The sequence below is a fragment of the Micropterus salmoides genome, unplaced genomic scaffold (genome assembly GCF_014851395.1).
Source record: "Micropterus salmoides isolate LMB-PRFRI ecotype aquatic unplaced genomic scaffold, ASM1485139v1 Ms_hic_scaffold_10, whole genome shotgun sequence".
Taxonomy (NCBI): domain Eukaryota; kingdom Metazoa; phylum Chordata; class Actinopteri; order Centrarchiformes; family Centrarchidae; genus Micropterus; species Micropterus salmoides.
In genome coordinates this window covers 32528877-32541278 of record NW_024040041.1, presented here as the reverse complement: position 1 = coordinate 32541278, position 12402 = coordinate 32528877, and the positions used below count along the sequence as shown (strand labels likewise).

Below are 12402 nucleotides of genomic sequence, written 5' to 3'. Positions count from 1 at the left end.
AAAAATCCAGAAATCACAATGTATGATTTTTTAACTATTTATTTGTATGACACAGCTGCAAATAAGTTTTTGAACACCTGTCTTTATCTAGAATTCTGACTCTCAAAGACCTGTTAGTCTGCCTTCAAAATGTCCACCTCCACTCCATTTATTATCCTAAATTGATGACACCTGTTTGAGGTTGGCTGCATAAAGACACTGTCCACCCCATACAATCAGTAAGAATCCAACTACTAACATGGCAAGACCAAAGAGCTGTCCAAAGACACTAGAGACAAAATTGTACACCTCCACAAGGCTGGAATGGGCTACGGGGAAATTGCCAAGCAGCTTGGTGAAAAAAGGTCCACTGTTGGAGCAATCATTAGAAAATGGAAGAAGCTAAACATGACTGTCAATCTCCCTCGGACCGGGGCTCCATGCAAGATCTCACCCGTGGGTCTCAATGATCTTAAGAAAGGTGAGAAATCAGCCCAGAACTACACGGGACGAGCTGGTCAATGACCTAAAAGAGCTGGGACCACCGTTTCAAGGTTACGGTGGTATACACTAAGACGTCATGGTTTGAAATCACGCATGGCACGGAAGGTTCCCCTGCTTAAACCAGCACATGTCAAGGCCCGTCTTCAGTTTGCCAATGACCATTTGGATGATCCAGAGGAGTCATGGGAGAAAGTCATGGTCAGTGTCAAAATAGAACTTTTTGGTCATAATTCCACTAACGTGTTTGGAGGAAGAAGAATGATGAGTACCATCCCAAGAACACCATCCCTACTGTGAAGCATGGGGGTGGTAGCATCATGCTTTGGGGGTGTTTCTCTGCACATGGGACAGGGCGACTGCACTGTATTAAGGAGAGAGGACCGGGGCCATGTATTGCAGATTTTGGGGAACAACCTCCTTCCCTCAGTTAGAGCATTGAAGATGGGTCGAGGCGGGTCTTCCAACATGACAATGACCCGAAGCACACAGCCAGGATAACCAAGGAGTGGCTCTGTAAGAAGCATATCAAGGTTCTGGCGTGGCCTAGCCAGTCTCCAGACCTAAACCAATAGAAATCTTTGGAGGGAGCTCAAACTCCGTGTTTCTCAGCGACAGCCCAGAAACCTGACTGATCTAGAGAAGATCTGTGTGGAGGAGTGGGCCAAAATCCCTCCTGCAGTGTGTGCAAACCTGGTGAAAAACTACAGGAAACGTTTGACCTCTGTAATTGCAAACAAAGGCACTGTACAATATTAACATTGATTTCTCAGGTGTTCAAATACTTATTTGCAGCTGTACATACAAATAAATAGTTAAAAATCATACATTGTGATTTCTGGATTTTAATTTTTATATTATGTCTCTCACAGTGGACATGCACCTACGATGACAATTCAGACCCCTCCATGATTTCTAGTGGGAGAACTTGCAAAATAGCAGGGTGTTCAAATACTTATTTTCCTCACTGTACATCAGGGGAGCTACTGTCTTGTTAAGAGGAGTCGAGCTCCCCCGTAGTTGTTGACTGCGACCATCAGATTCCAGCAACAAGGAAATACGTTACTCTTTTACTCATGGATTTGTTTTTCCAATTTCTTAGCTGTCCATCACCTCCATTTATTGATTTCGCCTATTTAACCAAGAATGATAGAGCTAGAGACTGATGTAAGGAATTTATTGGGACCTTATTTATTGGAACTTCAAATATGTATATATTTGCTTAGTGTTTGGGCCCCTATGTACAAGCTTCAGATAGCTTAAAAAAGGGTGTCCCTTTTCACAAATATTCTGATTTTACTTGTTTTAATGTTTTGTGAAAAAACTAAACTGGACTAAAACTAACACTAAAACTAAACTAAAACTAAGCATTTTCCAAAAAAAATCTAAACTAACTAGCAAACCCACGTTAAAAACTAATAAAAACTAAACTAAAACTAAGCATTTTCCAAAAATAAAAACTAAACTAAACTAGCAAACCCACGTTAAAAACTAATAAAAACTAAACTAAAACTAAGCATTTTCCAAAATAAAAACTAAACTAAACTAGCAAACCCATGTTAAATACTAAAAAAACTAAACTAAAACTAAGCATTTTCCAAAAAAACTAAACTAAAACTAAGCATTTTCCAAAAATAAAAACTAAACTAGCAAACCCACATTAAAAACGAATAAAAACTAAACTAAAACTAAGCATTTTCCAAAAATAAAAACTAAACTAGCAAACCCACGTTAAAAACTAATTAAAACTAAACTAGCAAACCCATGTTAAAACTAAACTAAAACTAAGCATTTTCCAAAACTAAAAACTAAACTAAACTAGCAAACCCACGTTAAAAACTAATAAAAACTAAACCAAAACTAAGCATTTTCCAAAAATAAAAACTAAACTAAACTAGCAAACCCACGTAAAAAACTAATTAAAACTAAACTAGCAAACCCACGTTAAAAACTAATAAAAACTAAACTAAAACTAAGCATTTTCCAAAAATATTTTCCTAAACTAAAACTAAGCATTTTCCAAAAATAAAAACTAAACTAGCAAACCCACATTAAAAACTAATAAAAACTAAACTAAAACTAAGCATTTTCCAAAAATAAAAACTAAACTAGCAAACCCACATTAAAAACTAATTAAAACTAAACTAGCAAACCCATGTTAAAAACTAAACTAAAACTAAGCATTTTCCAAAACTAAAAACTAAACTAGCAACCCAGTTAAAAATAATAAAAACTAAACTAGCAAACCCACATTAAAAACTAATAAAAACTAAACTAAAACTAAGCATTTTCCAAAAATAAAAACTAAACTAGCAAACCCACATTAAAAACTAATTAAAACTAAACTAGCAAACCCATGTTAAAAACTAAACTAAAACTAAGCATTTTCCAAAACTAAAAACTAAACTAGCAAACCCACGTTAAAAACTAATAAAAACTAAACTAGCAAACCCACGTTAAAAACTAATAAAACTAAACTAAAACTAAGCATTTCCAAAAATACTAAACTAAAACTAAGCATTTTCCAAAACTAAAAACTAACTAAACTAGCAAACCCACGTTAAAAACAACTAAAACTAGCAAACCCACGTTAAAAACTAATAAAAACTAAACTAGCAAACCATTTAAAAACAATAAAAACTAAACTAAAACTAAACATTTTCCAAAACTAAAAACTAAACTAAACTAGCAAACCCACGTTAAAAACTAATAAAACTAAACTAGCAAACCCATGTTAAAAACTAATAAAAACTAAACTAAAACTAAGCATTTTCCAAAACTAAAAACTAAACTAGCAAACCCACGTTAAAAACTAATAAAAACTAAACTAGCAAACCCATGTTAAAAACTAATAAAAACTAAACTAAAACTAAGCATTTCCAAAACTAAAAACTAAACTAAACTAGCAAACCCACGTTAAAAACTAATAAAAACTAAACTAGCAAACCCATGTTAAAAACTAATAAAAACTAAACTAAAACTAAGCATTTTCCAAAAATAAAAACTAAACTAAATTAGCAAACCCATGTTAAAAACTAATAAAAACTAAACTAAAACTAAGCATTTTCCAAAAATAAAAACTAAACTAAATTAGCAAACCCATGTTAAAAACTAATAAAAACTAAACTAAAACTAAGCATTTTCCAAAAATAAAAACTAAACTAGCAAACCCACGTTAAAAACTAATAAAAACTAAACTAAAAAAAAGCATTTTCCAAAAAGAAAAACTAAACTAGCAAACCCACGTTAAAAACTAATTAAAACTAAACTAAAATTGAAAACAAAAAGTCAAACCGAAATAAAAATATAAACTAATGAAAAAATCCAAAACTATAATAACCTTGATTGTAACACACGTTTCTAACTAACGCGTATGATATTACCTGTTTTCTTTTAGTAATGTGTTATATTACTGCATTAAAGCAAAAAGCCATACATTACTGTAAATGCATTTCTTTTGTAACGCCTTACTCCCAACACTGATTGGGACTGAAATTGTTTTGAAATACTATAGAGATAAGCTACATTAATGGTATTCACACTAGCTAGACTGGTGTTTGTGTGGTGAAAATTAAAATATCCCCTCTCCTTTACCTCAAGTAAATGTAGCTGCAGTTAAGCAAGTACCAGTCATTAGGACCCATTGGGAATAACTCCAGCCCCCCTAAAATAACAACGTCCATATTTTAGGTTAGGATAAAACCCAAGTACAGAAATGCCAGCAGCAAAATGTACTTCACATGCGGACGTGAGAGAGATTTCAGCTTAGCCCCAAGGTATAATGGGACATGGACTGGATGCAGACGGGGATAAACACATTTGGAGCCAACGACCGATCTAGAGATTATCATTAAACATGTCTGTTATCAGTTGATGGAGGAGTGTTTTACAGACAGACTCACATTACAGGAGTCCTTTCCACCCTGGGTCAGACCAGCACAGATCATGTTGCTTGTGATGTAGCCATAGGCATTGTTACAATCCCTGTTGGAAACGATGGGAATATTCACCTCCTGCAGCTTCTGTGGGTAAGGAAGTGGAACTGAAAAGGAAAAATGCTTTTATGTTGATCTTGTATTATGCTTTTTGTCATTGTGAGTGTCTCACAATCTGATCTCTTCATTGTCTGAGACTTAGAGCTCCTTTGTTGCCCAGAAACTATTAAACCCATCAGAGTTCAGTAGTTCAGTAGTTCAGTAGTTTATTCTGACGCTCACCACATGTGGATTCAAATAGTTACCAACAGATGCACTTTTTTCTCCTGTTTGTCTGATAGAAACTACAACAAGCATCTGTTTGAGGACTTTTTATCCATGAAACCATATATTTGCAAGATGTTTTTAAAGGTTTACGTCTTCATGAGGAACCAATGGGCTTGGAGTCGAGAGCTACAGACAGAAAGTCAGACTGAGAGAAATGCTGCAGTCAAAATTTTTTTTTTGCTTAGGAAGGTTCCTTAGCATAGGGTACTGGACCATCATTTACGAAAGGAAAGGAGAGAATGCCGTCCCACAATTCCTCGCGGCAGTATATTTAAAACCGTTCTCAAACTCAAATGATGAAATCTCTCAACCGTATTCAACCGCTTTTTTTTTACTGGACTCATTTATGATACTTGAATAAGTATTTTTACAATTTCCTTCTTTCTTTTAGTTTGTTTTCTTTTGGCTTTGCTGTAATCTAGTACTTTTTCAACACTATTTTATGTTTCGGAGTGTTGTATTAGAATGTTCCATCCATCTATCCATCGTCAACCGCTTATCCGTTTAAGATTTCACCCCAATTCTCTCACATTTGTTAACTTTGGTCTGGAACATCCCAGACATTCACTACATTGAATACGTACAAAGAAAAAGGAAGGAAATAATAATAAATAAGCAGTCTCTGAGTAGTCTTCTGGTTTATTAGAAGTAAGAGAAGTGACATTTGGAAAAAAATGAACGAGCACGCGTGTGTTATTTAGCACAAGACCTGACAGCCTGTGCATCTTTAAACCATGAAGCCAGACAGAGTTGGGGTGGATACAGACAGCTGACAGCAGAAATTACAGACGTGGATTTTACCAGATGGAAGGCTATAACATGGGACAGATTTTTTCAGAGCGGTCCTGAAGTTTTCTGTTTTCTGCTGGACAGGTAATTAACTTAAGTTTGTCAGACTTTAGCGACGCAAACGAAAGCTACATTTTCGAGACAATCAGCTGATCAGTAATGTTAATTGGGGCGGCTGTGGCTCAGGAGGTAGAGCGGGTTGCCCGTTAATCGGAAGGTTGGTTGTTCAATCCCCAGCCTCCAAGCTGCATGTCGAAGTGTTCTTGGGCAAGATCCTGAACCCCGAATTACCCCTGGTGGCAGTTCCACCAGTGTGTGAATGTTAGTTTCTGTTTGAGCACTTAGGCTCAGTGCATGGAAACATCAGCCAGCTAAACTTCTACTGCCCTGGTAGAAAAAACATGTAGGTGGATTATTTTCATGTCACCTACTTATTCTCCAGCCTGTGGTTTGGCATTGCTGGTTATGTTGAGACAATCAGCTGATCAAAACATTAATTGGCATTAAACAGATGCGCATGAAAGCTCAGATCAGCCAGCTAAACCGGTATGAAAGACAGCCGGTAGAAAACATATGTTGTTGGATTGTAATTTCATGTAGTTAATCTCCAGCACTCTTTTATGGCTTTGTTAGGAAGACAGATTTGTGCCAATAACTTTCCTGAGACAAACAGCTGATAAATATTATTGGCAATAAAACGGTAACAGCAGGGAAGCTGAAATTATGGCTGTCAGTGCTACTTGGCTTATCTAATTACGCAAAGCAAGAGTAGCTTTGATCCTTACCTGAGAATGCATTTGTAAACTTCATGTATTATGTGGTTTATAATGGACTGTGGTGCAGAAACAGTGAGGCTTACATTGGCCTGTTATCTGTCAGTGGCCATACTTGATGCACTAGATGTGATAGTTTTTGAGATGTTCTTCATTTACTTTGAGTAAATTTGAGACATCATGTAGCACTTCATATCTTGATGTGGCTGGTGTTTATTGATGAACAAATAACAATAATACGGGGGTGTAGAAATTCTTGTAATTCGCAACCCTCACGACTAGATGTCACTGGAACTTACACACTTAACCTTTAAAAAAAAACATCTGAGTACTTCTTCCACCACTGTTTTTTACATTTTTGAGGTTTTATTTTTTTTATTGTCATCATGTTGCTCCTCTGCAGTGGTTCTGGTTTATATAAATGTGTGGTCTATTGTGGTTTTGTTTCCAAAACCCAACAATAAAAATGTAAGAATTCATAAAATCATTCACAATCAACAAGACAGTTAAAAATTATAAAATAAATTCTCACCCCCAAATTGGATGTCTCCCCATCCGGTGACCCAGCAGGTCATCCCGGCATTAAAGACGCTGCCTTTTGCCGCCAGACACACGGGTCTGATGTAGTCAGTGATAGAAACAGGCGAGGACAGTTGCAGCAAGGCTATGTCGTTGTTGAGTGTTTCGTCATTAAAGTCTGAATGCGTGATGATCTTGGAAACAGTCCGGGACACCTCGTTAGGGTTAGAGAGTTTTTGGGTGTGACGTCCGAGGTAAACGATAAGACCAGATGTGCTGGGGCTGAGAAACAGAAAAGACAACATAGAGTATGCCTAGGTAATATTTTTACCCCTTATAGTACCTTAACGTTGATACTGATGCATAAGGGTTAAATATTCTACAATGCTGTAACTGTTAAATAATGTTTAATAAATAAGTCATCATGAGAAGTATTATAAACATTCATTTCAACAACATTTATTTTTATTCCTTGTTTTTATTGGAGTTCATTCTTTTGTGTCATTATAACATTTAGGTTAAACACTTTTTCTTTGAAACTGCTAAATTCAAACAAGTAAATATGAGTTTATTCACATTTTGGAACCATTATTATCCATTTATGTTGACTTGCGTTAATGTTTACAGCTGAGCCTACCAGCACTGACTGACTAAAAGACTCGTGACTACGTCAGAAACACTGGAAATTATTAAGAAATTGATCTGTAAAACCTAGATGAAAGCATATATATCAGCTAATGAGTTTAGTTTTGACCATTTATTAAATAATTTAGCAATTCATGAACCACCATTGTTTCTTAATGTCATCAACAATACGTTTATTCTTTTGCTTCCATATATCATTTAAGACTTAGGGACTGAGAGGGGGAATTAAAGCCATGGGATTAATCTTAGAATTTTGAGGAAAAATAAAGTTTAAATAGTTTTTTGTTTCTTTCATTAAATTCAAATTCAGTCTCAGAAGTCACAATTGTACACTATACAAGCTCACTCTGTGTCATGAAGTGAGTCATATGACAGGATTGAAGTTCACCTCTCGAAACAGTGAGCAGCAGTCAGAATCCACTGGTCATTGATCAGAGAACCTCCACATTCATGCTTGTTGTTGAAGTGCAGACTGGCCATCCAGGGCCACCATCCTGCAGGAGCATCCTCCCCTACGATCCTGAGGGAGAGAGGCGCAATGCCACAAACTGGAGGGAAATAGTCAACTCAATTCAATTTTATTTATATAGCGCCAAATCACAACAGCATTTTCTTTCATAAAACTTTCATAAAAGAGCCTGCAGCGGTTACATGAACCGCTGCAGGCTCTTTTATTATTATTATTCAGGTGCTGTTTTTGTTTCTTTCTGGTTGCTATCAGGTGTCTGGATGCCTGTCATGTGTGGAATGTTTCTGTTCTAAAGGTTCACTATATAAAATTTAGTGGCATCCATATGGGGGTAAATCTACGGAAGAGGATTAGGGCCACATGTGAATTTTTTGGAGTTCTGAGATTAAAGTCAGAATTCTGAGAAAAAAAAAAAGTGATGCTCTCACATGGGACCCACAGGTCCCCATACTTCTGACTTTAATCTTTGACCCTTAGCCTTTAATCCAAGCTGGGCCAGCATAGCTCCTTTTCCCATCTCTCTTTGCTCTCCTCTGAGATGATCAGAGCCACCGGGGTGCCTGGTCCAATTTAATTAATTACATTAACCATGCCTTTTCAGCAGTAGTTCTATATAATCATCATCTATGCCCAGTTCAAAGTAAAATTCAATAAGTTGATCCATACTGGGGCGTTGCGCTGGGAGCAGCTGAGCGGAAATAGACACTGCTATAGCTCAGAAGGAATGCAATAAGAAAAGCATTGCGAGGGAATGCCAAATATTGTGAACACAAAAGTAGTAGTAGTAAAAATTTCCTCGCTGTGACCCTTCACGGGCTCTGTATGTTGTGATCTCTGTTTGAAGCCTTTCCTTATGTTTTGTATAAACAGAAAATGGGTAAATCAGCTATGTGTTAACTTTGAAAAAGAGAAATTAAATGAATAAATATGGAAACTCACCATCTAATTGTGCGTTGCTTCCTGTGGGAGAGAAAATAAAACATTTTGTTATTTATAGGGAACTGCTTGTTTGCTGTACAGTGATTTCTAAAATTTTACATTTCTGAGGAAAAGAATCAAAGAAATGTGGTTGGGAAACCCTGGTCTAAGCTAAATAACTGTATAAAGTTGTTAAAAATAGCTATACTAGCAAAATGTGCTAAATTAATTAAACTGTATATAAAACAGTTAAAACTAGTAAAGTGTAAAACAAGCAGCTACAACAGTAAAATGCTGCTCACACATTGATGCATCAGTCACAGAAGACATTTTACTGTAGAACCAGTGCTCTAACTACAGATTAACTACATTTTTACTGATAACAATAATATGACTTCTATAACGTTTTAAATGGAGGATTGTTTTTACTTTGTTAAATTTATACTTTCATTTCAGTAAAGGATCTGAATACTTCTTCCATCTCTGCTGTAGGGTAAATATGAATCTAGCCCTGCAGCTGGCTAACTAGCTTAGCATAAAGACTGAAATCAGCTAGCCTCAGTATGTTTATTTCCCTGTTTGGATCCTTTGACTGGTCATTACAGCATCGTAAAACAGGAAAAACTAATAAAATAATAAAAACATAACATCATAAAACTGTAAAATAATCAGTCGATAAAACATAAACTATAAAGGACTTTAAAAAAACACAAGACTGCATTAGTCAGCATTAGGCGAGACAAGGGCCAGTTTAATTTAAGCTTCAGTTGCTTTTTGCGTGAATTTGCTGTAAGTAGATAATTACACTGAAACAGAAGAGTCAGTCTCTATTATTAATATTTTCTTTTAACTATGAAAATAGATCACTTTCTTGTAATAGGAGAGCATTGGGTTGACTCTTACCCCTTTTCTTCATTCTATTGTTTTTATTTTATGTCCTCTATGTGTTTTATTTTTAGCATTTTTTTGTTTTTAATGCTTAGCACTTTGGGATTTTTTAAAATAGTAAGTGCGATATAAACGAAATATATTATTATTAGGGGTCCATGCTTGAACCACGAATGCAAGGCATCGCTGTGCCCAGATCCAACAAAAAACATTGCAATTATATGCTAATAAATCTTTGGAATGGCTGATCGACACCAAATTTGGAGCATTAATGTGGGACGCTCCCCTGAGGGCCTGTGCAAAATTTGGCGCAACTTGCCCCTATGTGGCGCTATATAGAATCCCAATAAATTGTTCCTCTATAATCACAACTCACATTGACATGAAACCAGAGCCGAATTGTTCAGCATGTTCCCCTTACTACAGGCACCAATGTTCACCAAAATATGCCCATAGGTGGCGCTGTAATTTCACATTAAAGACGTCAAAAAAAAATCCCATTGACTTAAATGCAATAACAAAATGCGAAACTTGACGACCTTATGTGCCATGCCCCCCTGAGGGGCTGTGCAAAATTTGGTACAGGTAGCCCCTAGTTGGCGCTGTTGAAAAAAATCCCATTGACTTACATGCATTTTATATCTCCATAACCACAAACCAAATTTGGGGCAATTGTTCCCCATTCAATTCAATTTTTAATTCAATTCAATTTTATTTATATAGCGCCAAATCACAAGAACAGTTATCTCACAGCGCTTTTCATAAAAGAGCAGGTCTAGACCGTACTCTGTGATGCTATTTACAGAAGCCCAACAATTCCCACCAAAAGCAGCACTAGGCGACAGAGGCTTTTAAGAGGCAGAAACCTCGAGCAGAACCATGGCTCAGGGTGGGCGGCCATCTGCCTCGACCGGTTGGGGTGAAGAAGAGAGAGGGAGAGAGAGAAAAAGAGAGGGAGAGATGGAGAGAGACCGAGTGAATGATACCAAATTAGGTGTAATTGTTCCCCATGGGCCCCTGATGACACCTAAAAAAATTTGGTGCAATTCCACTTACAGGTGGCGCTAAAATCAAAGCTGAAATCTCTCACTAAACTCCATTCATTCCAATGGCATTTTCAAATGCAGGACATTTTGCCTCTTTATGGAATGGCCTATTCAAGACCAAACTCGGAGACCTTATGCGGCACCACAGCGGGGCACCCGGGCCGACTCGCGCGCCCTCCGTGGGGCCAGGGGGGGAGGCTTGGACCCCGCTTACAACTGCTTGCAGTTCTAGTTATTATTATTATAATTAGAACATGTGATCAACATTCTCTACTGAGAAAAAATTTAACAGGACTCACCTGTAACCGCGAAGACCACGAGCACGACACCACAAACTAACAGCTTGACCTCCATCGTGCGATTCTTCCAACTGTGTCTTGTAATTTATGGAGAAGCTAAACAGCCTGGAACAGGACGGTGTGACTCTGTTTGGTCTGGCTGGAAGATAAGTCAATTTATAAGGAAAAACAAGGTCAAACATATTATTAAGCCATAAACGTGGACTCCAGGTATTCAAGAGCAAAGAGCAAATAGAAGAAATAAAGAGTGAAATGTGCTGCCATCCACACAGTTGGATTCTGAGTACAGCATCTTTAAATGTGAATTAAAAGGTCTCTTAGATTAACAGTGTGACTTGTGGTGAGAGAATATTGGTCTTAAAAAGAAACGTTTATAATTTTACATGCTTATTGTGGTCAAACCTTTTATGGAAATTAAGTTTCGGCTTAGTTAAAAATTACTTTCGGTTAGTGTTTCAGGCATCAATTAACAGATATCAGTCAATATCGATTAGTAAAAGCAGTAAGAATTACAGAATAATGTTGGAGATTCTTTCTAATTCCCTCATTTGATTTTCTTAATTTTGTAGGATTGGAACAGTCCTTTCTTTGGTGGTGTGTGGAGGCAACATCATGAACGACACTGTGGCAATACCTTTAATATTTCAATGCCTTTTATGCTCACATCGTGTAGTAAATACACTTCTGTTTAATTAACTTATAAACACAAGGGGTTCAATAGAGGCACATTTTACACCCTGCTTCATTTCCCTTTTGTTAAATACAGAGTTAGAGGAAGTATTCAGATCCTTTACTGAAGTAAAAGTACTAATATAACACCTAAACAATTCTCTATTTCAAGTAAAATGCTGCATTAAAATTGTTACTTCAGAAAAAGTAGTAAAGCAGTAAAATTCAAATCAGTGCTTAGGCACATTCATTTAATGACACTCACTGACCTCAAGGTGGCGATGTAATAATCTTTACGTTTTAGCAATTATCTCGAACAGCTCGGCCAAGAGTTCATATTCTTTCTACATTTTCACCTTTCAACATGTCTGCATCCGGTCTTCTGCTCTAATTTTTTCCCTTAATTTTCTCAAAATCCTATCTTTGACTTCTCATTAGAAAGTACTGGGTCAATCGTCCCAACACTTCAGGATCATCTACAGAATGAAAGAAAATTAGACACTTCAATCTGTTTCAATATACAAACCGATCAGTTTTTACTAAAATAACAACAAATGTAGTCGTGTGAAAATTCACTGAAAGTCATAAGTTACATAAAATGTTTGTTAAACAACAGAGCAGCAAAATAGAGAGAACACTATTCAT

The 12402-nt window shown here is 36.5% G+C and overlaps 2 protein-coding genes across 2 annotated transcripts in view; both read right to left on the bottom strand.

Annotated features, from left to right (window-relative positions):
• The window catches only part of LOC119918082 (trypsin-like), a 15353-nt gene extending 4136 nt beyond the window's left edge, over positions 1–11217 (bottom strand). Inside the window, exons 1-5 of the mRNA XM_038738612.1 lie at positions 11089–11217; positions 8877–8897; positions 7857–8016; positions 6837–7105; positions 4383–4522 (exon numbers count right to left, since the gene is read on the bottom strand). Of these exons, the coding sequence (XP_038594540.1) occupies positions 4383–4522; positions 6837–7105; positions 7857–8016; positions 8877–8897; positions 11089–11143 (645 nt within the window). The 5' untranslated portion in view covers positions 11144–11217. The remainder of the gene's footprint in view (positions 1–4382; positions 4523–6836; positions 7106–7856; positions 8017–8876; positions 8898–11088) is intronic.
• The window catches only part of LOC119896557 (serine protease 27-like), a 29455-nt gene that overhangs the window by 653 nt on the left and 16400 nt on the right, over positions 1–12402 (bottom strand). The window lies entirely within an intron of this gene.